The 24,701-nt window shown below is 46.0% G+C and overlaps 1 protein-coding gene across 2 annotated transcripts; it reads left to right on the forward strand.

The window, feature by feature from the left end:
- The first annotated feature begins 881 nt into the window (after window positions 1-881).
- Window positions 882-10,364, forward strand: DYRK3 (dual-specificity tyrosine-(Y)-phosphorylation regulated kinase 3). 2 transcript variants are annotated; one of them, XM_012638806.1, is made up of 3 exons: window positions 882-1,127; window positions 3,019-3,130; window positions 8,787-10,364. In XM_012638806.1, the coding sequence occupies exons 1-3, from the start codon at window positions 1,051-1,053 to the stop codon at window positions 10,362-10,364; spliced, it is 1,767 nt and encodes a 588-aa protein (XP_012494260.1). In that variant the 5' UTR covers window positions 882-1,050. The 2 variants fall into 2 exon arrangements, with proteins under 2 accessions (XP_012494260.1, XP_012494261.1); XM_012638807.1 differs by lacking the exon at window positions 882-1,127 and adding an exon at window positions 2,331-2,347.
- The last annotated feature ends 14,337 nt before the right edge of the window (window positions 10,365-24,701 follow it).

Below are 24,701 nucleotides of genomic sequence, written 5' to 3' on the forward strand. Positions count from 1 at the left end.
TCTAAGGATAAAAGACAGGAAGGGCCTTCCTAGGGGTCTGGTGCAGCAGGAAGACTGGGCATTTGAAACTTCTAGTTCAGACTTCGCCACCTGATCATGAAGAAGCACCGCTCCTCTGGCCTCAGTTCCCTCATCTGTAAAATGACTCTTTGAGCCCACCATCTGTGGCATGCTGTTTGACGGGACTCGGACAAAAGCCCCAGCTTCAACTCTGGATCCTAGCTAAATCTGTAAAAGGGAGATGTTACCTGGTATGGTTACTGAGATTAAACAAAATAACGTTCATAAGTGCAAGGGCAGTGTCAATAAATGGGTTTACTATTATTGCTTTTTTTTTTTTTATTATTTTTTTTGAGACTGTCTCACTCTGTTGCCCGGGCTCGAGTGCCGTTGCTTTCTTATTATACCTAAGTCATTACCCTCCGTAGGGCTGCCCCGCAGAGAGAAAGTCTAAAGCAATACACGTATTTTTTCATTCATCTTAAATTTATATTGAAAAGGAAGGTTTTGGAACTTCAGGCTGCAACGTGCTACTGAAGGGACCGTGGAGCGTGAGGGGCGGGCCGCACTACAGAGACAGAAACTGCAGGCTAATTGCTACCTTCCCCCACCCTCCGCCGGGACCCTTCTCCTCTCGCCCAGCCGCGTGCCCCGGCGCCCAGCTCGCCGCCCGCACACCTGTCTGCTTAGGCCGTGGGCCGCTCGCCTCCGACCTCCCGCGCCAGCGCCAGGGGCCGAGGGGCGCCGCGCGGCAGGGACCGGCCTCTGGCCCCGCCCCTGTGCGTCTGCGCGCAGTTGCGCAGAGGCGTTTCCCGGGGCGTGCCGCGTTGCCAGGCGACCAGACAGCTCCCCCTCCCACCCGCGCTGCTGCGTCTTCCCCTTTCCTGGCCCGGGCCAGTCGGCAGCTAAGGCGCGCGGAGCTGCAGTGTCTTCCTCGGAGTGCCCGGGGGAGCGTCGCGCCCGGGAGGCTGCAGTCCCAGCGCAGGTGGACGCGGCACGCCCGCCCCTCCAACCGCCGCCCCTCCCCCCGCGGGGGTCCCGAGCTAGCAGATGGGAGGAACGGCTCGCGGGCCTGGGCGGAAGGATGCTGGGCCGCCTGGGGCCGGGCTCCCGCCCCAGCAGAGGAGGTAACGGCGCCGCGGGGTAACGGGCTGGGGGCGCCCAAGTGAGCGGCTGGCTCTGGCAGGCGAGGCCGGGGGGCGGGCAAGGCCTGGGCTGGAGGTTGAGCAAGCCCCCAACAGGAGGGACGAGGGAAGGGGTCTGATTCTCTCTCGGGGACCGGTACCCCCCCGCTCCCTCCCCCAGCGGCTCCTCCCCAGCCCACTGTGAACGGGGGAGGAGGCTAGAGCAGAGTTAGAGGAAGAGGAATTTCCACTACTGGATTATCTCTAATGCCTTAGATCGGGGGTATATGGTAAGGGACTCTGAAAACCTGGGACTTTTTGTAGGGTTTTTAGCAAACTGGGGGAGCCAGGGAGCAATATCTTTGAAAGAAGCCCTGTTGCTTAGAGCACATAACCAAGGGCTGAACTTCTGGGGCTTCGCTGTGAGGAGTGCGGTCAGCTTTGGATGTGCTCGTTTTGGACTGTGCTGGGTGGGGCTTTCTCCGGATCCTATTTTAAGAGATACCCCACCTTGCATTGTGTTTTACACCTAAATGGAGAGAAGCCACCCCGCCCCACACCCCGCTTTATTTGCGTGGAGACTTCCTGTTGTTAATTTCGTTTGGCTGTTCGTAGGAAATCTTGCAGGTCTTCTGTCTTTTTCTCTGTAAATGTGGACACTTGTCCCGGTTTGTTTTATCGAGCTTATGGCAAAGGGTCAGTTATATCTGGAATATTTGGTTTCTGTCTGTGAAGCAGTTCCTTGTTAAAGATGTAAATTATTCTATAAGAATGTGAGCATGGTTTCAAAAAGAGAACATTCCAAAAATATTCGTGGTAGGTTTTTTTTTTTAATCTTTTGTATTCCTATAACACATTAATCAAGAAAACTCTCGAACTAATTTAACAAAACAGTTTTTAAACGTGACTAAAATATTCCAGGATATTTTAAAAGACGTTTAAAAAAATTCTTCCCCTGTAACATGGTCACTGTTGTATTCATTGTGTATCACGTAAAATGATACAACGAAATGCTGATGTGTGTGACTGAGAAACCCATGTTCTTGATAGCAGATGAAATACATTATTCAGGGCCATCTTGTGGATTAAATAAATCCCCTCTGTCTTTTGTGTTCCCTTACGGTGGTGTAGCCATAGTGTAGTGTTAAATAACAGAGAAATGATCCTTAATCATTTTAGCATTTTGCATCTACCATCCACGGGAAAATGAAGTGGGAAAAGAAGTAAATTTGGTACAGTTTGTAATTTAGAGCATCCCTTTAGTGTTTGCTGTAGTATTCATTGTATTTTTCTACAAATTAGGTAGATGTAAGTAGGTAAGTACATAAATAAATAAATAAAGAGAAGACTGCCCTAAAAAGACTTTTAATTTCTTGCCTGTAAGACCCAGAAGTGTGTAGACTGGCACTATTCTTCCCATTAATATGTGGAAAACAGGTTCAGAGGGGAAGGGGGCACAGCTAGTGTTAGAGCTGAGATTAGAATCCAGGTCTCTGACTTCGAAAAAACAATTACCCTCTGTCATTTTTTTCTATTCTGGTTTTTAGGCTTTGCATCCAAACTAGCTTTCATTTTCAAGTAGTAAGTTAAGTGAGATCCATTTGATAGTTCCTATTTTTTTTTAACAACATTCAGAAAGTAAGACTTAACTATTTTAAAATATAAACCTTGAAATGCTGTCCTTTCTTTAAAAAAAAAAAAGAGAAGTTGTATTTCTTCTATTCTGACAAATACCCCAGTTGTTTGTATTCAATACCAAAATGCAGTGTAGACATTTATTTCTGTTATTGTTCCCTGTAGCAGATATGAAGCACTTAAGACACAGGATGTTTTGGAAATACAAATTTATATTCTTCAGTTACTGACAGATTTTATCTATAATCCTTTCAACTAGATTGGGGGATGGTGTCTATGATACCTTCATGATGATAGATGAAACCAAATGCCCACCCTGTTCAAACGTACTCTGCAATCCTTCTGAACCACCTCTACCCAGAAGACTAAATGTAAGTAAAGGAAGTAATTCTTTGCACTCTAATTATCTTGGAAAAGAGGTAGAGCAGGTCCAGTTATGGATCACTGACAATCCAGACTCTTGTTTCCTTTTGATTTCTCCTGACTTTGGAATAACAATTTCTGTGATCCAGATTTCGTTTTTCAGAATGATTTTAATTTGGAGCCCACTGTTTTCTTTCATTTTCCACTGGGATAAATATATATATGTTAGCACTAGGAAAAAAATAATGTGCTACTTTTATGAAGATAATGCGTATTTTCATAAGGATGATTATATATAGAGTATTACAAAGGCTCCTTTTAATAAAAGCAAGGAACAGAAAGCATCCTGGGATTCATAGATCTGCACATTTTTTTTCCCTTCAAGATAGAAATGCAGTTTATCTTATTAGTATGCTAAAGAGTAACATTTTATAGGTCATAAATAAAACTTGAACAGTACAGTTTGGGTTTTGATGCATTTAATAATTTTGGGAACTGCAGACACTTAGCTTTTGACACCATTTTACTTAAGATAATAATGAAATTAATTCACATTCCCTCAGCGTACACAGAGTAGTAGGCAGAGCAGGGGTTTGGACAAGTTCCATGACAAAGAGAAGCTATCCTGTGACTTTAAAATTTGCTACATTTGTCATCTAATGAACAAATTGAATAATTGAATTGGCTAATTTGTAATGTTTCTCTTTCACATTTTTGTATTTAAGACCTGAATTGTTTCTATATGGAAAAAAATTACTTATATTTTTCACAGTCCTTTACAAGTTCTCATGAATTTTTGCTTATAATCAACGTCTTCACCACTTTCAAGGCTAATAATATACAAAGCTTGGGCTAAAAATATTTGAAAGGCTGGTCACCCTATTTTTAATCTCCTTTCTGGAGGGCAGTGGGGTTTCTTTCCATTCTTTGCAAGTAAAAACCTCTGAGAACCCCAGAACCATACACCCCTTGTTTTGACCACCAGGTTTCTTGGCTCCTTGCTGTCAATCACCACATCCCTATAAGAACCTTTTTGCAATTGGGCTTGTATGTTAACATCTGGCTTAAGGTTCATTTTAACTTTGATTCAGAGTTGGCTGATGCCTTCTAGTAGGTCACTTAAATTGTAAGTTTCAGGATTAAAATGAATTTCTGACTGCATGGCGTTCAGAATAACAGTTTTGGGGAAGGACAGGTTTTTAGATTTTAACTTAATGGTGTCTTTATAAACTTTGCTAAGAAAAAATTTTTTTGACCTCTTGGTGCCACTGTAGTTCATTATGCAGTGACTCCCTCCAAGACCCTGTTCCCCTTTTCACGGAGTCTTTTAGCTCGTTATTTATTCAGAATGCTCTTATGTCCTCTTTGTAAACTATAAATCATCTGCCCATAGGCTTTTATAGGGCTAAGTTTTATGTTACAGGGCTTTAGGGTTGGGAGCTGGGTGAGAAGGGTATTCCTTCTGAATTCGTAAACAAGATCTTTAAGACTTGATTAATACAGTAGAAAATTCTGTTTGAAACACCACGAGCCCTTCAAATTAACAGTGTATGTGAAGCTTTCCTATGAGATAAGATATGGTAAGTCTGACACTGTCTCTCCAGATATAATTACATGGTTAGCAAAATAATTTGGTAGAATCAATCTTACACATTGCTTGGTTATCACGATTATTATCCTAGACTAGAAATTTATAGTGTGTTATAACTTTTTTTTTTTTTTTTTTGAGACAGAGTCTGGCTTTGTTGCCCTGGCTAGAGTGAGTGCCGTGGCGTCAGCCTAGCTCATAGCAACCTCAAACTCCTGGGCTCAAACAATCCTGCCTCAGCCTCCCGAGTAGCTGGGACTACAGGCATGCGCCACCATGCCCGGCTAATTTTTTCTATATACATATATATGTATATATATATATATATATACATATATATGTTTAGTTGTCCAGATCATTTCTTTCTATGTTTTTGGTAGAGACGGGGTCTCGCTCTTGCTCAGGCTGGTCTCGAACTCCTGACCTTGAGCGATCCACCCGCCTCGGCCTCCCAGAGTGCTAGGATTACAGGCGTGAGCCACCGCGCCCGGCCTGTGTTATAACTATTACACTTCAACATGTATGAACATTGTAGATTTTTCTAGAACAATGGAAGGAAGGTTTTTTATAGCACAGCAGACTTGATATATAATTGATTCAGGCCAGTATTTGAGTTATTTACAGGAAAGGAAAGAAAGCTAAGGAGAGAACCCCTCCCTGTGTAGAAAAATTTCTTCCTGGAATTCTCCAGATTTGCTGGAGATGATAATCTCCATAGTGGACTACACCTGAAATAGCTTATTCTATTCTAGAAGCCACACCTCAAGAAAGACGTAAAGCGCAGTCTATGTTGAGAATGTGAACAGGATAGCAAGGGAACCTGACATGTGTCAGGGGAGGTAAAGAGGATGTAGTGGGGGGTGATGAACCTACAGAAGGATGGTGGGGGCAGGGGCAGGACAGCCCCTTTCAGGTGTCTAGAAGACCTTTTCTTAAAAAAAAATTTTAGCCCATTCTTCTGCAGAAAGAACAGAAGGCTCTTCTCTGAATTTTGGGTACTTCTGTATAGTTCCTGAGAGCAAAGTAAGACCAGTGTGCAGGGAGAGAGACTTTGGCTCACTTCAGGGAAAACCATGAGTCAGGAAATCCAAGTGGCATCCTTAATCTTATTGTGATAGTTATGTGGAAATTAAATTTCTGTTATTTCTATTCTTATTAATGTTCTGTACCTGAGACCCTGTCTTTATCACAAACAGAAACGAAGACCTCCAGAGCCAGCGCAGCCTTACATGTAGGCAGAGTAGGTGAGATTCCCAGGGATGGACCCTGGACCACAAATCCCTTCCCTACCAGCTTGTCACTGATGACTGCAGTTCCTAGAGAGGCATTCCTTTGGGTTAAGGCATTGGTCTTCTGGTAAAGTTCACATATTCTTGGAGAGGTAACACATTAAATTGTACAGCAAGTGGAAAGCAGGTTTTACGTGGGGGAGAAAGTGGGTGAGGTGTTTCCGTGTGTCCTGAGAAAAGGCCTGTTGTGGGGCCCTGCTTGAGCAGAAGGCGTGTTTACTGCTAGATTCTTGGTGGAGGAAGACCAGACTGGAGATGTGGAGGACGCCACCGGAGAGGAGATAAATGGAAAGGGAGAAGGGAAGGGTATGTAGGAATTTAAACCTTAATATACTGAGTATTTTGCCTAATTGTAACCAGTATTTTAAAAATGTTTTGTAGTTTGTGAGGGCCTTTCCCATATATTATTAATTATAATTTGATTCACACATCATCCTGCAAGTAGGTGTTATTATCCACATTTTACAAATAAAGAAACTGGGGCTAAGAAGGGTTAAAGTTACCTGCCCAGGGACCTGCAACTTTTAAGCAGTATAGCCAGGACCCCAGCCCAGGCCTTCTGATTCATATTTCTTCAGGATGTGTCCCAAAGATTTGAGCAGTAAATGTTTAGGTGCATTAAAGTTAAATAGTAAAAGTTCTAAGGGAAACTGGGTAAGATGCATGCAGATGTTCATTTTTGTTATGTAAATCTAACTAAAAGCAAACAATTATAATTCTTTCCCTAGTTCTGCCAGATTTATTTCCTAATAGACTGTAGTTCCTTAAAGCTTGCTTTTAGCACAGGTGCTAAATAGTGAACACTAAGTGTTCAGGTGAATTTTGAATGGATGGATGGATGGATGCGGCTCACTTCTGTTTCTTCACCTTTAAAAACAAGAATAGTTATTTGGCTTAGTTACTGATAGGAAAAATATTACATCGTATTTGCATTTTAGCACAGTATGTAGGTTCTATTTGCAGGCCTATTTATTCTCATGACCAGGGAAAGTTCCCTTTTTTGGTATCAGAGAAGCTGTAACTGGTTCACATCTGGCCTCTTTATTTTAAAACTAAATGGCTAACTGTGGCTACAGTTGAACTGGCTGCATCATTTTTGTTTAAGATCATACAATACCTCACTTAACTGTAAGAAGTCTGTAAATATTTAAATTGATTAAATGACTTTATAAAAGGAATAAGCAGGACTTTCATAACTAGATTTAGGGGCGTGTCTGAGATATGCTAAAATTTAAATTTTTTTACCCTTTTTGTTTATGTTTTTATTTTTTAATATTTTTTGTTCATTTATTTTTGGTAGTACATAAATACAATTTGTGGTTCGCTTGGGTTATATTAAAATTCTGTTTTTTAAAGATTTGACCACTCTATTTATTTATTTAATATGAAGGGGTGGGGGATTGTGGAGAGGGGTATTCAGTTGCCTTGTTTGTTTTTGTTGAGACAGAGTCTCATTCTGTCATCCTGGGTAGAGTGCAGTGGCATCATCATAGCTCACTGCAGCCTCTAACTCCTGGACTCAAGTGATCCTTCTGCTTCCCCAGTAGCTGGTACTACAGGCCCACACCATCACGCCTGTCTAATGTTTCTGTGTTTTGTAGAGACGCGTCTCACTCTTGGCTCAGCCTGGTCTTGAACTCCTGACCTCAAGCAATCCTACCTCTTAAGCCTCCCAAAATGCTAGGATTACAGGTGTGAGCCACCACACCCAGCTTAAAGATTCTTGTTTCAATTAAAATAATCTTATTTCAATTCAGAGGAATAAATAGAACTTTCTTCTGTGGGTTACTATTCCGTCCAGGAAAAGGTTAAGCAAAATTGAGTAAAGGGAGTAGTGCTCTTTTATTATGGAGGCTCTTACTGGGGAAGAATTTTGTAAGAAGCACCCCCGAGGCCTTGGATTCTCACTGTTGTTTATCAGATACTTAAAAAATTGGTCCAGATGATCTCAGGAGTTCTCTTTGTTTTAGAACTTTTGTGATTCCATGAACTGACTTAGAAGGCTGTCATAATTTATATGGGGACGTGGGAGTTGATGATGAGGACTTGGTTGATTCCAGGCCATAGTCAGCATTCAGCCCCACTAGAGAGTTGTATAGGTGCTAGGAGAACCTGGTGCTGGGTGTTGTTAATGGGAAGGGCCCTGGACTGGCAGTCAGAAGACCTGGGTTCAAATCCTGCTGCTGTCATTTAATAGTACCTTATTGTTTACAGAACACTTTAATATACATTGTTTTGATCCTGCTGTATGCCCTTAAGATCTGGGAAGATACTTGAAACGATTAGCAAACAATATAAGACAGTGTGCATATATAATCAAGTGCCAAATTGTGTGGTGCAGGTTCAGAAGCTGCAGTTAAGATGTGAGGTTAATGAGCATGGGCTCAGAGCAGTTCTAAGTGGAAGAGAGCACTTGAGTTGGCCTTGAAGGAGGATAGGGTTTGAGCGGACTGGGGAGGGGTGTGAAAGGGTGAAAGGAGTCTCTGTACAAGGACATACCTGTAAGAAGGAGCCCAGCATGTTAAGCGTGTGGTACGATCATCTTGTCTTGAACAAAACAAGGCACATATAGGGGATTGGAGTGGCCGTAATACTCAGGGAGACTGAGGATTAATACAACATAAGACTCTAGAGACTCTCGCTTTTCTTATCCCCCTTTTGGGTCATTTCAACCTTAAAATAAACATGGCTGGACATGTTCAGTTGTTAGTCAGAGGAGGGAAGATCCTTTCATCTTTCTAATGTTTTTAGTGACTTTACCATTATATTCATTTTTCTCTTTCATAGATTACCACTGAGCAGTTAATAAGAGACCATACTCAGCACTTTCTGAATGGAGGTGAGATGAAGGTAGAACAGCTGTTCCAAGAATTTGGCAGCAAAAGGTCCGATATTCTTCAGTCAGATGGTACCAATGACTCTGAAAAATGCTCTCCTACCGTATCTCAGGGTAAAAATTCAGATAACTTGTATTCAGTAAAATCCAACAGTTCATCCAAAGCACCCAAAGCGGTGCCTCTGACTCCAGAGCAAGCACTGAAGCAATATAAACACCACCTCACTGCTTACGAGAAGCTGGAAATCATCAATTATCCGGAAATTTACTTTGTGGGTCCAAATGCCAAAAAAAGACATGGAGTTATTGGTGGTCCCAATAATGGGGGATATGATGACGCAGATGGGTCCTATATTCACGTACCTCGAGACCATCTTGCTTATCGATACGAGGTGCTGAAAATTATTGGCAAGGGGAGTTTTGGGCAGGTAGCCCGGGTCTATGATCACAAACTTCGACAGTACGTGGCCCTAAAAATGGTGCGAAACGAGAAGCGTTTCCATCGTCAAGCAGCGGAGGAGATCCGGATTTTGGAGCATCTTAAAAAACAGGATAAAACTGGTAGCATGAACGTTATCCACATGCTGGAAAGTTTCACGTTTCGGAACCACGTTTGCATGGCCTTTGAATTGCTGAGCATAGACCTTTATGAGCTAATCAAAAAAAACAAATTTCAAGGTTTTAGCGTACAGTTAGTACGCAAGTTCGCTCAATCCATCTTGCAATCTTTGGATGCTCTCCACAAAAATAAGATTATTCACTGCGACCTAAAGCCAGAAAACATTCTCCTGAAACACCATGGGCGCAGTGCAACCAAGGTCATTGACTTTGGGTCCAGCTGTTTCGAGTACCAGAAGCTTTACACATATATCCAGTCTCGGTTCTACAGAGCTCCGGAAATCATCCTAGGAAGCCGCTACAGCACACCTATTGATATATGGAGTTTTGGCTGCATCCTTGCAGAACTGTTAACAGGACAGCCTCTCTTCCCTGGAGAGGATGAAGGAGACCAGTTGGCCTGCATGATGGAGCTTTTAGGGATGCCACCACCAAAACTTCTGGAGCAATCCAAACGTGCCAAGTACTTTATCAACTCCAAGGGCCTACCTCGCTATTGCTCTGTGACTACTCAGGCGGATGGGAGGGTTGTGCTTGTTGGGGGTCGCTCACGAAGGGGTAAAAAACGGGGTCCCCCAGGCAGCAAAGACTGGGCGACAGCACTGAAAGGGTGTGATGACTACTTGTTTATAGAGTTTTTGAAAAGGTGTCTTCACTGGGACCCCTCTGCCCGTCTGACCCCGGCCCAAGCATTAAGACACCCTTGGATTAGCAAGTCTGTTCCCAGATCTCTTGCCACTGTAGATAAAGTGTCTGGGAAACGGGTAGTAAATCCCACAAATGCTTTCCAGGGACTGGGTTCCAAGCTGCCACCAGTTGTTGGAATAGCCAATAAGCTTAAAGCTAACTTAATGTCAGAAACCAATGGCAGTATACCTCTGTGCAGTGTATTGCCAAAACTGATTAGCTAATGGACAGCAATATGCTCAGAGATGCATATTTTTAATTATCTTACAAACCTGCAGATGGAAAAAAAAAATGCAAGCCCATTGGTGGATATGTTTTTGTTAGACTAGACTTCTTTTTTTAACAGGGCAAAACATTTTTATATGACTGTAAAAGAATTCTTCAAGGGCTAGTTACCTAACCAGCTTGTATTGGCCGTCTGGAATATACATTAAATGACTTTTTATAGGTCAGTGCATCTTTGTTATCGTCAGATGTTCCTTCAACATATATATTATTCTGTTGGTTTAAATGTCTTTCTCTCAAGATAGAAGGCATACCAAAAAATATACCCTGACTATTCTTCACTTCTAGTCTCCCTCAACATCTGTTCTGGAGGGTTGGGTTGTGGTGGTATTTGTGGATGAGAGCCAAGGCTAGATCTCTTGGCTCAGCAGGCCATTCTCTGGGCTCATTCTGGATGAAAGCGCTCACTGCAGAATATGCGGTTGGGGGGGCACCCGGAAGCTGTTGGTGACCTGGACAATTGGTGTCACTGATTTCCAATGACTCATTCCTCTTTGCTTCAATTCTCTGATGCACGGTGTTTTCATTTTGTGTTGTTGTTACTATTTCGCCTCTGATTAGTTTCCTGGGCACTCAAAGCATTTTACAGACATCTCACAGGTTTACCAAATAACCTTGTAAGGTGCCGATTTTAAAACTGAGACGTATGCATCCCTTCGTCTTTCCTCTCCCGTCCCTCCTCCTCCATCTCCGAGGAAGATAAAGCAGTTTCTCTGCCCCACATGATCCAGAATGTTAAAGGTAGAATCAGCATGAAAACTGTGGTTCCCCAACTTTGTGCTACTCTCTGGACCAGCCTGCTTGCTGCATTTTCGTGGACTTATAAAAGTGATCATTCTCAGGTAAACCTCACTACAGTTCAAATGCTTTCCCTCCTCTCTTTCCAGCTACCTGCCACTGATCATTTTCACCACTTTCACTTTAAACTTAAGGCTCTTCCCTAGATCTGAGTGAACTTCAGTTACAGGAAGAAAACTCTTGTTTGAAAATCCAGAAACTGGTAATAATCCATGTTTCCCCTTTATTTTCCCTAATTTTATTCACTTTACCAGCCTTTCTTTTTCTTTGTTAAGATTTAAAGTTAAACAGTAAGGGCTGACAATAAAACTAATTGCTAGGCCAAATGTGATACTTAAAAGGGTGAAGAAAGGAGAGACTAAGTTTGCTGCTGCTGTTTTGTTTATGTTTTTTCCTGTGCCTTCCTCTATTTCCACATTACTCCAAAACAAAAGTATGCCCAAGTTCTATTCTAAATGTGTGCTCTTCAGAGCATTTGCTTTCTACAACATAGTTCTTAGAATGATCCAGTTCCATTTTTATTCTTTTAGAATTTTATCTGCAAACTCCATGAGATTGGAAGGAACCTCCTTTCATTGGACAATACGGTAAAAAGAGAAGAAAAATACCGTGCACATATCATTTAAGGAACTTTTGCCTAATCCAAAAGTATCCCTGATCGTCATGGCACCAGGCTGTGAAAAATGAGAATGAACAAACCACACTGATAGTAGTAGTATAATTATCCAGAGTGTGGCCTCAGCCTCCCCAAGCACAAGGGCCAGACGGCAGAGAAGAACTCAAACTGTGGTCTCGCCCTCTTTGAAGGAGGATGTCTTGGTACTTTTGGTGACTGAGAAACTGGATTATTTAAAGCCTTTATTATCTAAGACTTTACTCCTGGTTTACAGAAGGCAATGGTATATTCAGCTCCTTTAGATCCCTCTAACTCTTACTGAATTCTCTCATTTGTAGGAGAAGTTTAAGAATCTCCCGCATTATCTAGGCAGAGCACATGTTGAGGTTGTTTTGCCAATTGTTATCAGTATGGAAGACCTGCTCCTTTAGCAGACTGTGTTAAAAGGATTGCTACCCCAAACGCACCTGACACAAACTTGATTTCAGCGTTCATGTTTTTAGTGCGAGATCTTGGTGAGCCAGCCCTGCTTCTGCGCTCGGCAGAGAGGAGCCTGGGACTGAGGTCGGCACGCACTCTGATTCTGGGTACTGCATGGACTAAGGTTACTGAAACTGGGTGGAGCGAAAGGACATAGACAACTCATGAACACTGGACAAATTCTGGGCAGCTCTGTGAAGGTGGATGGATGTGTTTCTGCCTCGATGTGGCAACCCAGAGAGTGACACAGAGTCATTGACGTTGGCGTGCCTGTCTTCTGTGGGCCGATTCAAGTTTGGGGAGAGTGGGCTGCTTTAAAACACAGTGCTGGTTGTGCAGATGGATTTGAGGAGTTTATGGATGGATTTCAAGTGTAGGGACAAGTTATGGTTTTTAGAGGCTGTCACTGTGCTGCCTTTTTTTGCCACTGTTAAATTTTCACATGGATCCTTGCCCAGCTATAGCAGTGAGTACATGAAGTGGATCAGAGTTAGTGCAGAGACTCAGGCTGCCTCTTACTCCGTTACTGGATTGTTCTTTAGCCATTTTTGTTCTTCCAGTCATTTCAGCTAAACCGGTCAAGTTGGTTGACCTAACTGATTTCTAAATTGACAAAGTCAACCGAATTTCCAGATTGTTAGCAACACAGTGAAAAAGTTGGGTCAGAATTTTCATTTTGTTTCATTCCTAAAATCATTTTTTTCTTTCAACACAGGAGACTGGCTGATGCAGCTAATAACCTGCTCATCTCCTTAGATTCCATCCTACCTTCTACCCTCAGCGTGATCGATATATCCGTTCATCATGTGCCGTCATGATTTCCTCTTTATATCAGAATATAAGCTTCATGTGGGCAGGCCCATGTCCCTACTATGTTCTGGGTTAACAGACTGGGATGCCCACTGATCATGTGCAGATGATGGAAGTGCTTGGCTCCTCTTTTAAGTTGACCCACACAATCCATCTCTAATCTCTTCTTTTTGGGAAAGGGCAATCAGATAAGGGTTATGTGAGGCCACTTTCTTCTGGTCCAGTGTTAGACACAGTTACCATGATAATAATGAAAAGAAAAATGCCACCATGATGTAAGTACGATGTAAGGATTTTGCTTCTGCCCCACAGGGGCTCTGAAAGAGGAGAAAGAGTCTAGCCTGGATCTTCTTTCCCAGAGGAAATTGACTTACGACCATATTAGTGCTTAATTCCTAGGTGTTTAAGGGCGTTGGGACAGACAGGTTAGCTGGCTAATGTCATCACATTTTAGTTTTCATGATATTTAATCTGTTAAGAATGGGGTTTATTGCGTAATCAAAAATAGAACAAAACAAAAAATTAAATAAAAATTTCAATTGTGAAAATGTTTCAATCTGTAGCAGCTGGTGGTATTAAAATACTTTCTGTTTTGCTTAATTCCTAAGTAGGCATAATTAAAGTTAAATGTGAAATTTTAGGTAGCAGCTGATAAATGATTCTAAGCTTTCCTGACAGAATGCTCCTACTATAGTGAATCATAGAAAACGCTTTCTCGTTTATTTTTAATCATTTCTTTTACATCTGTTGTCTGATGTCATCAACAGGGAAGTTGGAAAGGTGCCAATGATTGTTCTAGACTGCCTCTGTGTGCTTTTTCTGTTATGAGGATTAAAAATAAGTACTTATCCTTTGAACCAGGTGGAATTGCCAGAACATGTTTTCCTTCATCTCTTCATTCTCACTGGAAATGACCAATCTGTAGAGCACTATATAATTCACGATAAGTAGAGCAACTTCAGATGTCCATGGTATGGAAAACCTGGAGTTTGTATAAATAGCAAGAAAGGTCCAGGGATTCGCAAATAAAGGCAGAGTTGTCCTCTGCCAGGGACCAGCCTCCCAGTTTTAAATAATATATTTTCAATATCCTCAGTTCAGCATGTCCCACTTTTAACTTCAACCTATGCTTCCTGAAGACCAAGGATTTAAAAGAATTTACTTCCATAGTTGGCCTTTGGCTATGATGTGGTTAGGGGTAACCCTCTCCAAGTGTCTCTCACATTATGCCTGCTGATTTCAATGAGAAAAGTTTTAAGAGTTACAGCGAACCTGCCCATGGAAGGACTAAAAGCTCTCTGGTTCCTGAGATCCATAACCCCTGGGATAAGCCAGAGCTACAAATATATTGTCTAGACTTTGAAGGGGTAGGATGTGATTCTTAATATAGCTCACCCACCGCTCAGTCAAGCGTAGACTTTAATATTTTTCTATAACAGGCGAAGACTGAAGACTAGAAAGACTCTCTGCTCTTCCGCCACCACACAGACAGACTAAAAAGAAAGCAGAGCCCCAAATCAGGCCAAATGGTGACCTGTGGCTATTTCAGCTCAGAATGTCAGCCTCTAAATCATCAGGTTTGAATGACTTTGATGTCATGGGATTCTGTCATTGTTCGTTTGAGTCTGCTGACACGCTTTCCCTGAAAGTGCAATTTGGAATGGATGAGTCAGTGTTTTTTTTATTTTGGGTGGTTTGTTTTTTAAAAAATAAAAGTGAATTGCTTTGAGAATTATTTAGCATCTTACAATTGTTTCAGAACCAAGGCTGAGAACCGTCCCGGTAGGACCCCTGTGCCGTTCTGAAGTGGGCGAGTGGCAGTCACTGGATAATTAGGGCTGCGCTGCAGGTACAGCTTCTCTAACTTGATGACATCGGGAGAGAAAGAAAAGGCTTGAAAAAGAAAATCTTGGGAAGGGAAAAGGAATGAGATGAGAAACAGCCTTGCAGAGATTCAGCCAGGATTCCTCTTAGTGCCCGAGCTTCTGTCTGTAGTCTGGTCTGTAGGCCCCAGCATTGTTGTGGAGAAGGAAGGTGGGAAGACACACAGAGTACTCAGGGATGGCCATCTCTCCAGGAACCCCGTCAGTTCTCCCATCGGGTGTGATATTTACCCTCCTGTGCCCTTAAGAATGAGGCCTGACAAGCAGCTTCAAAAAATACAGTGTATTTGGGAATTTTGGATGTTTTAGGCCCAGGCCTTGGTCTGTGGGTAACTTTTAAAGCCTCAGGGATTGAGCAAATGGAAGGAAAGGGGAAACAAGGGGCGGTGGGCAGCTCTGCTCCAGCCTGCTTTTGATCTGGCCCTGAGCCATTATTGTCCTGGCAACGAGCTGATTGGATACCTAACTGAGTGACTGCCTTCTGCCACACTTGAATTGTCCCCTGGATTGTTGAACGTGCTTCCTGCCTTATGGGAGCCTGGCCTAAAGCTAGAAATGGACCTTCTCATACTCACATGAAGCAACTGTATGTTAGAGAAATTAACTGCTGCTAGAGGTCAGGCAGAATTTAAAAGAACATTCGGGGCTGGGTGTGGTGGCTCACACCTGTAATCCTCTGGGAGGCCAAGCCTGGAGGATCACTTGAGGCCAGGAGTTGACCAGCCTGAGCAAGAGCGAGACTCTGTCTCTACCAAAAATAGAAAAATTAGCCAGATGTGGTGGCGAGCGCCTTTAGTCCCAGCTACTTGGGAGGCTGAGGCAGGAGCATTGCTTAAGCCCAGGAGTGAGTTAGTGGTTGCAGTGAGCAATGATTACGCCACTGCACTCTAGCCCGGGTGACAGAGTAAGACTCTGTCTCCAAAAAAAAGAAAAAGAAAATTTCAGCCTTCAATATTGGTGTTAGAATTTTCCCATGATTAAGTACACCACAGGCCAGGACACACCCATGGCTTCCTATGCCATTTGAGACAAACACTATCAGAGGTTATTAATGACAGTGAAGATGGCAGCAAGAGCTGTTGGTGTGTGGTCCATTGCTTTTCACTTCCTAAAGAAATTTACTTTCTGAAGGAGTTCGCTGGTGCAGAGGCAGCCGCCCAAAGTGGCTGCAGCTAGGCTGTGCTAATGCTAAAGACTGTGACCTTTCTGTGGCATGAATCTGGGCACAATTTAAGCTTGTTTTGCAGAGGCTGCTCAGATCTGCCTTTGCATCTGGCTGTTGAGCTCCTGCTGCAGTAGCAGACCCAGGACACCCAATCTGAACCACTTTAGAGAATTCTTAATCCTTCCCAGGGTCGAGCGCTGTCCCAAATTACACTCACTTCTGCTCTTCTGAAGCACGTCCATACACACCTTTGTTGGTGCATTTGTTCTTTCACCGGTGACTTAATGAGCAACTGCTGTGTGCAAAAAAGCACTCTAGTGGCATTTGTCAAGGATAGGGAGCATCGGCATCCTTGCTGACCACGTGTTGAGAATTTAACAAAAGCTAGGCAACGGCTTTAGAGAAAACTTGCCAATGAGTTATCTACACTCTGTTCTGGTTTAAAATTTGTATAGATCTGTAGGTGAATGGAGTGGGAAGGGGAGATTGTTTCAGAAGAGTATGTTTCTGAGTCTGCGTAGAGTACAAGAGTCAGGGGCTTGTGTTCTGAGCTGAAGGAGAGAACAGATGTGGGGATCAAAGGTACGGAGGACGTGCTACCACTAGCTGCTTGGCTCTCACTCCCTCTTCTGGCCTGGGAGATGAGACGGGGTTACCTTTGACGTGTCGCCGACATGATTTCAGATCAGGGGTCTGACTCTTGCTGCTCCCTCATGAAACTGGTTCTATTCCAAAGTCACCATCCAAAGCAACCACCGGGAGGAGGAAACGGCAGGCACCAGGCTTCCCCCCCTCTCCTCCCTGTCTCTCCCTCACTTCCCTCAACAACTAGCTGGCTGCGTTGCTGTTTTCTCTGGTTGCTAAATCAACACTGTTTATTTCTGTCCCACCGACAGACCCAGTCTGAGCCGAGACTAAGGTGAACACATGGGATGGATTCGGAAGCGGCATCCCTGAGTTTCTGAGCAGCTGTCCCGCATCGCCCGGGTTCAGTCCCCTCGCAATAAACCTTCTGCATTCCAGAGCCCCTTTCCTCTCCTTGAAACCCAAAGTCACCGTCTGCTTTCAAATGCCAGAGAGATGTCCAGGCCAAGTGGCACGAGTGAGAGGGAGGAGACTTCAGAGTTCTTTGGGGGACCTAGAGGAGCGGACGGACCACAGGTGCTTCCCCTGATCCTGCTGAACTAACAGGCGCTTCCGTGGTGGGTCTTCCTGCAGGGACAGCTGTTTACCAACTGCCATGTCACCTGCCACTCCTCCTACCCCTTCCCAGCCCAACCTGGCCTGAGGCAGCTGCATTTCGGAGAGTAATTCCTCTGTTCTTTATTTATTGAGGGCCTTAAATTCCGCTACATCCAGAGGAGGAGGGTGGAGGGAGGCGTGGCTTTAGCTGGGAAAGCGGGGCTGGGGCTGGGGCTGGAGGACACCAGGTGGAGACCCCCCCAGACCACAGAGTCAGGAACCGGGCAGGGAACAACTGCAGGAGCCTCTTGGCTCCTCTCCCCCCACCCCCTGTAACTGCACCGATACAGGGGCTCTCCCAGGCGGCTCCAGGCCCCACCGCCCGCCTTTCTCTGCCCGCCTTGTCTTCATTCTCTCAGTAAAGGCCCGTGTCTTCCGTGTGCTGGACGCTGTGCTGGGCCCATTCAAACGTCAACAGCACAGATGTCCTTGCTCTCTGGGAATTCAAAATCTAGGGGACAGTCAAACAGGTAAAGAATTGCAATACAACGAGATAGATATGATGGTGGGCATGGAGTCGGAGCCCTAGGAGTCCACCCCTTGCCCCCCAAGAGCCGGACAGACGAACGGTGGAGGTTCGGGGGGGTCAGCAAAGGATTCTGTGGGGACAGCCCTGTCGCTCGCTAGCCACAACCGTTTCCTCTCTGCTCTGTTTCCCTATCCCTGCCCTTTCAACAACCTGCCCCAACCACCGCGCACTATTTACAATGCCTCTGCCTCGGAATGGGCAGTGCCGGGCTCTGCCCAGCTGAAGGAGTGGGAGCCTGCGGGCCTCGCTGGGGAGATCAAACAACACCCCGTCCCTTTAGTCCACAGCAGAGTGGACGTTTGGGCCAGACTGCCCCTGCTGCCACCAACATCCCCAAGCCTCCCATGAGCTGTTGACATCGCATTGCTGGCAACCCCCCATCCAAAGCCCCGAAGCTGCCAAAATGGGTTTATTTTTACCTGCTGGGTTGGGAAAGGGGCAAAGGCTGAGGCTGGGGCAGTTCTGTGGCGCCAGCTGGGGCTTAAATACAATGAGAAAGCCCCCGCCCGCCCACTCTGCCTGCAGAGAGCCCAGTGGGAAATAAATAGCGCTGTGTGCCCTGCCTGGACAGGAGCCGGTCACATGAGCCAAGGCTGGTTAAAAAGGGAGCTCGGGTGATGCCCAGCTCAGGTGTCACTCCTGGCACTAGGAGCTCTGGGGTGGGGGTGCCAGCCCTTCTCTGCAGGACTGGTGGGCAGGGAAGCCTAGTGGGAAAGGTGCAATTCGGGCCAGGGGGGGAGCGTCCAGGAGAACTTTTCCCCGGGCAGAGCTATCAGTCCCCAGCTCCTGGCGCTGGGAAAGAGTGATAACACTGGTGAGGGCAGTGTGGGCGGAGGAGTCGAAGGGAGAAAAAGCTCAGCGAAAGTTTCAGGACCAAATCTTAATTTGGCGAAGCCGTTTTTTTCCATCATACCCCACCTGCTGTGTGGCATGCGCCCATACACACACACACCACTGCCTATTTTTTCTTTCCCATAACTTTGCCCCCCTGCGTGCATTCCTGCCCCCACCCACAGTCCTCCCCGCTCAGAATGTCAGCATCTGTCTATCTCCAGCAACACACTCAGACACCTCTCCCTTATCCCGCCCACCCTGTGCTGGGACTCAGGCCCGTGGCTGCTTCTCCTTCCTAGGCGTCAGGTTCTCCTCAGGTCACATGGCTCTGATCTTGCTCCCGGTGCCATCTAGGCAATCTAGGCCAGCACACAGTGAGAGGCTCCTGGGAGAGGAGGTTTCACTCTGGAGCTGATCTTTTTACTGAAATCCCAGAACTAGGTTAAATGATTCAGCAAGCTGAAGACCTCCCTGCTCAGAGTTCCTTGAGATGTTGGGGAACCTTGAGTCAAGAGGCTCATTCGCTCCGATCCTCCTGGTGAGAAAAGTCCCACGTGTGTTATGGTTGGACCAGTGCAACCCCAAGAACCCTGTTCATTGCAGTGGGTTGGCTGGCTGGGGGTCCCGGGATCATGAAGGGACAGAAAACTTGCTCTCTGCAGGACGATGCAGTGCTGTGGAATGGGGAGGCCTCAAGAAGCCCGAACTCCAGGAGGCTGAGCTAGAGTCATGGCCGTGGGGTGGGCAGGCAGGACGCATTCAACAGCTCTGGACTAGATGATGGATTTTTCCAAGAGGGAAATCACACTGCACCCCCCCCCAAAGAAAACAACTCCAAGTTTGCATATCTAACTGGTCCAGAAAAGCACTGAACATATAAGAGGGAAACAGGATCATTTGTGATTTCAAAAACTATTCTTGAGCTCCAAATTCCATGGAGATTATTCCTAAGGTTGGAGACAAATGCCCATTTTCTCTGGTCGGGAAATTTAAGAAATCAATGTGGGACCGGGACATACGCAGAAGCATCCAAGTTCCTGGGAGATAATCAATAAATGTGGTTCTGAGCCAAGTTGGCACTGACGCGCCAGTGTTGAGCAGGCATCTAGACTGCCCTGCCAGAGGCAGCTAGACGTGGGGGTCACAAACGTTCCTAGGGGTCCTGTGTCTGATCCCCCTCTAGATGGAGCGATCAAGGAGGATCTAATGAGGAGGCCATCTACAAAATGTGGCCGGTTTCAGGAAACTATAAAGGGACAGCAAGGCACACAGGGGCAGCCACACGGGGCCAAAGGAAGGGCGTGGTTGCGGAGTCTTAGCAGCAGCTGTGCATGAGGCTGTAGGAGAGGGCCGCCCCCCGCCCGCAGACGCTGTGGCCTTGGTAGAGGCAGGCAGGCCCTCCCTGCACCCTCCGGCAGGCGGGGAGGAACTGGGGAAATGAATATGCTGACCTCACTCTCAAGCCGTCTCATCTGATTCCCGCGCCTCCCCTGGCCAAACCTCACTGGAAGCCAGAGGACAAGGAGTCTGGCTGGTGCAGTCCAAAAAGGCTGACCTCCTGGCACACAGCGCACAGTGCAGAAGGGTGGAGCGTGGGTCCAGAGGGTCGCACGGTTCGTATGGCACAGTCTCTGTGATCCAAAGCAGGCGACTTCGTCAGCATCAGTAAACATTGTTTTGAGCACAAACCACACACCAGCATAGTGCTGTCCACCAAGCATGAAACATGGGAATGGGGTTTTAAGAGCCTGATAGTCCCACTGGGAGACAGGAGCAGGAGTGTTCTGGGAAGTCTTCACGGAGGAAGTGGGCGTGTGAGATGGGGCTTGGAGGTCAGGTGAGCAGAGTGCTGGCGGTGTTCGCCTTCACTGCAGCAAAATGCCACTCAGCAACCTGATCCAAACCAAGGTCACGTTTCAGATGGTCCATCCTTGAGATTTGACATAACAGCCATAGCCGAAGACACCCATCTGACTGTGGCTGTCTGACTCCATACATTACTTCTCACCCCACCTGGGAGGGCTCAGTCTGCCTAACTGCCTGTCTTTCCTGCCGGGTTCTCTGAAGGACAGCTTTCTTCCAACTCCAAGAGTGATGTCCTAATTACTCGAGCAATTCATCCATAGAAATGCACTGGCCTCATAAGTAGGAGGCCCCGTGCTGAGAAGCTGGGCTCTACCTCCTGCTCTCGGTGAGCTCGCGCTCTGCACAGAACGGAGACATGTACAAGTGATCACAATGTGTTTGGTAGGAGGTGTGATGGAGGTACGAGGGAGACACAGTGGAGACAGTGAATAATTCCTAGAGGTGCTAAAAAAAAGGCTCCAGAGAGGTAATATTTGTACTGCACGTCCATTAATGAGTGGGACTTGCTAGGCAGAGACGCGGGAAATAGCAGAGGACTTGAAATGTGTGGAAACAGCAAAAAGGCAAAAAGGGATGATGAAAAATTCAGCGTGGCTAATGCACGCTAAGGAACTGGGCCTGGTGAGAACGGTGTGGGCTGGTTTAAGGGGTTATTATAGCTCCAGTTAAGGAGTTTGTCTGTTAGGCTGACAAATAAGGAACCAAAGGATTTTCTCAGGCAGGGAAATGATGTGGTGAGATTTCTTTCTGGAAAGGTAATTTTCTAGGAGGAAATGATACCTGTCTGAATACGAGTGATGGGACCTGAGATACTGAGATAGGGACCTCTTCCTCTGCCCCCCAGGCTACCGCTCCCCATCCCCACCGTCCTTCAGAGAACAATTGTTATTCGAAATCTGCTGCCTGTGTGACTTTGCAACAAGAGAACAAGGCCAAATAAATGAGTTTGTTTCTTCTTCTAGGATAGCGAGGCCTGAGAACGCCCAGGAAGACATTTCCCTTCCTCCAGTTTTTATCCCGTCTTCAAATTTGAGGAACAAGACACTGGGATGAAACCTTCAGTGGAACGGCCAGTCTACAGGACTCGGGACCTGCCAATCCTACAAGAACCAGCCAATACCAGAGCCCGTCAGTCTCCCCCAGAGCTCATTCCGAACTTTGTGGCAATTCCCCCAGGTCCTAGCTGAAAGACACCATTTAATTAGCCATTCCTCTAGGACACCAGATGGAATGAAGCAGAGACAGATGCAGTGGGGGCAAGGAGGGGTGGGAGGAGATTCTAAATGGGGTTCTGTGAGCCCAGACTCACTTCTGCAAAGGGTTCTTCTTAGAGCAAAGAGCTCAAGAGTCGACGAAGGGGCTGCAGGCTTTGAGCTCACAGGCCAAGGACCTAACTACAGCCTTTGGGCACCAGGCAGAGGGGAGCTGGCCTGGTCTGGAAGGAGGCCAGAAGGATGGAAGCAGGTGCCGGGCCTCTATGTGGCCTCCAGGGCAGAAGGAGGAACCCTGCTTCCTCCGTAGGGGCTAATACACGTTCGCCTGGAGGCTCACCTGCCCTAGTCTGGCCCCTGTCTCAGGGGCTGTGGGCAGCCAGCAGCCACACCAAGAGCCTAGTGACAGCAGCCAAGTGAGGTGCTGGAGTCTATTTCCAGAGCTCTTTGAGAGTGGGGGGGGGGGACTGCCAGCTGCCTGGGACCAGACGATCTTTGCAGGGCCTTCCTTATCTAAAACAGGGTGACGTGCACTAAGTAAGTGCAGGCAGCACTTGGGCAGGGGAGAGAGGAAAAGCCCTTAGAGCCCTCAGGGTCGCTCACCCTTAGCAAGTACCTTCCTAGCGCCGAGAAAGACCACCGGTGTGGAGCGACTGCCCCCCCTGGTGGCAAAGGTAGGGATAAAGGTACGCAGAGACCGCTTATTCCGCCCCTCTCTTGGTCCCTGCAGTTTCTCCCCCAAGGTTCTGTGAGCCTGCAGGGTGAGTTCTGGGTGGATTCCTTCTCGTTTTAGCTTCCTCCTCTTTCTCCTGATTGCGGTTATGGTCCCTAGCCAGAGGCTTTCAATTTTATGGATCAACGCGTTATGATGGAAAAAGCACTTGGACTGTGTCCTGAACATGAGTTTGAATATCTTTATTCAAGCCTAGCTGTTTCCATATCCGTAACGTGGGGATGATGCTAGAGGCACCGCCTGGCTCCCAGGGAGGCTGTGAGAGCGAATGTGAGCCACCCATCGCGGGCAGAGGAAGGGGGTGCTTCCTGGTCCTGGGAGCCGGTTAGTCCCCTTGCTGGCTGGAGTGGTTGTCCGCTGTCACTCACGCCTGGTCCTGAGACACCTGTGGGGCTCAGCTCCTCATGGCGGCCAGACTCCTTCCATCCTGGTCAGGAAGTCACCTTCTCCATCTGCCCAGGGCTGACAGCCAGGGGAGGACAGGGTGACCTGGTGATTATGGCACTCAGGCTGGAAAGACACAGGGAGGAGCCCTGGGACTATTTGTTGTTGTTGCCACTTAACAGTCTTTATTATTTATATTTATTTTTAGGCATCTTGCTGGACATTTCTTTTTTTTTTTTTGAAGAGACAAAGTCTTGCTCTGTCACCCAGGCTGGACTGCAGTGGCACCATAATAGCTCACTGCAACCTTGACCTCCTGAGCTCAAGCAATCCTCCTTCCTCAGTCTCCCAAGTAGCTGGGACTACAGGTGCACACCACCATGCCTGGCTAATTGGTTTTATGTTTTGTAGAGATGGGATCTTGCTATATTGCCCAGGCTGGTCTCTAACTCCTGGCTTCAAGAGATCTTTTTGCCTTGACTCCCCAAAGTGTTGGGATTACAAGCGTGAGCCACCACACCCACTGGACATTTCTTTTATGCGCATTGTGACTCTTTATCTATCAGATGTTGGGTTCTGTGGGTGAGACATAAGCCAGAAGAACAAATTCTTGGTCTCTTTTAGGGAGATTGTGACTGTCTTGATTGTGACTGTCGTTCCACAGGCAAATTTGTGGAGCTTTTCCTATAGTTTCTTTTCTTTGCTTTTTGCACTGATAGCTTAAAAATAAAAATGAGCTGAGTTATCTGAATGGTCTGAATGGTCAATAGGAGCAATATTGTGCAGTGTGTTTAAAACATATTTTCAAGAATTAATTTTTCTAAGTGTACCTCAAAAATTATTTTATCATCGTAAAATATATACAACATGAAATTTACCACTTAAACCATTTTTTAAGTGTATAATTCAGTGGCATTAAGTACATTCACAATATCATGCCCCTATCACCACTATTCATGTCTAGAACTTTTTCATCATCCCCTACAGAAACTCTGTACTGGACCTGTTTGTAATACAGGACCCCATAAGAGACTGCTGGAGTCCAGCTTTGACCCTTGGACCTCTCAGTGGTACTAAGAGGTCCTGCTCTCCCTACACTGGGCAGAAGAATAGTGACCACTGGGTTCTGGTCCCTTCCCAGGGAATTCATCAGGTACTGACACAGCAGAGAAGGGGGTCGTGGCTGCCTCGGTTTCCTATAGTTGCTGAATTCTTCAGCCAGAGCAGCTTCCAGGGGTTCCTTAACACCACTCCCCGAAGCAGAACCAGAGTCAACCCATAGCCTATCTCCATGCCTGACATATAATGGGCACTCAGTAAAGATTTGTCTAATGAATGAATGAATCTGGACAAATAGATCACTATCCCTGGGAAAGGAGACTTTATGGCTGCTCATGGTCACCAGGAGATGACAAGGGCTTGCGCTTTGGGGTCAGAAAGATGTGGGTTCGAGTGTTGGCCCTGTCCCTTACTAAGTATGTGGCTTGTTTTTTGTTGTCGTTAAGCCACAAAAAGGGAGTAATAATTCTTACCTTATGATGTGCAGTTTGAACGAGGCAAGGCATGTGAGATACCTCCCCTTGGGGTAGCAGAGACTCGATTATATTAGTTCTCTCTCCCTTCTGCCTGCTAGAGAGTCTTACAGTTGCATCCCCTGAGATGACTTGCTGTCTTCAGCTCCAGTCCCATTTGCTATTGGCTCATTTTTTCTCAATTTCTAAGAAA

The sequence above is a fragment of the Propithecus coquereli genome, unplaced genomic scaffold, assembly GCF_000956105.1.
Source record: "Propithecus coquereli isolate 6110/MARCELLA unplaced genomic scaffold, Pcoq_1.0 Scaffold135, whole genome shotgun sequence".
Lineage (NCBI taxonomy): Eukaryota > Metazoa > Chordata > Mammalia > Primates > Indriidae > Propithecus > Propithecus coquereli.

Coding starts and splice junctions, on each gene's coding strand:
- DYRK3 (XM_012638806.1), top strand. CDS start 1,051: ATGGGAGGAACGGCTCGCGGGCCTGGGCGGAAGGATGCTGGGCCGCCT. Junction 1,128..3,018: donor CTCCCGCCCCAGCAGAGGAG/GTAACGGCGCCG, acceptor CCTTTCAACTAG/ATTGGGGGATGGTGTCTATG. Junction 3,131..8,786: donor CTCTACCCAGAAGACTAAAT/GTAAGTAAAGGA, acceptor TCTCTTTCATAG/ATTACCACTGAGCAGTTAAT.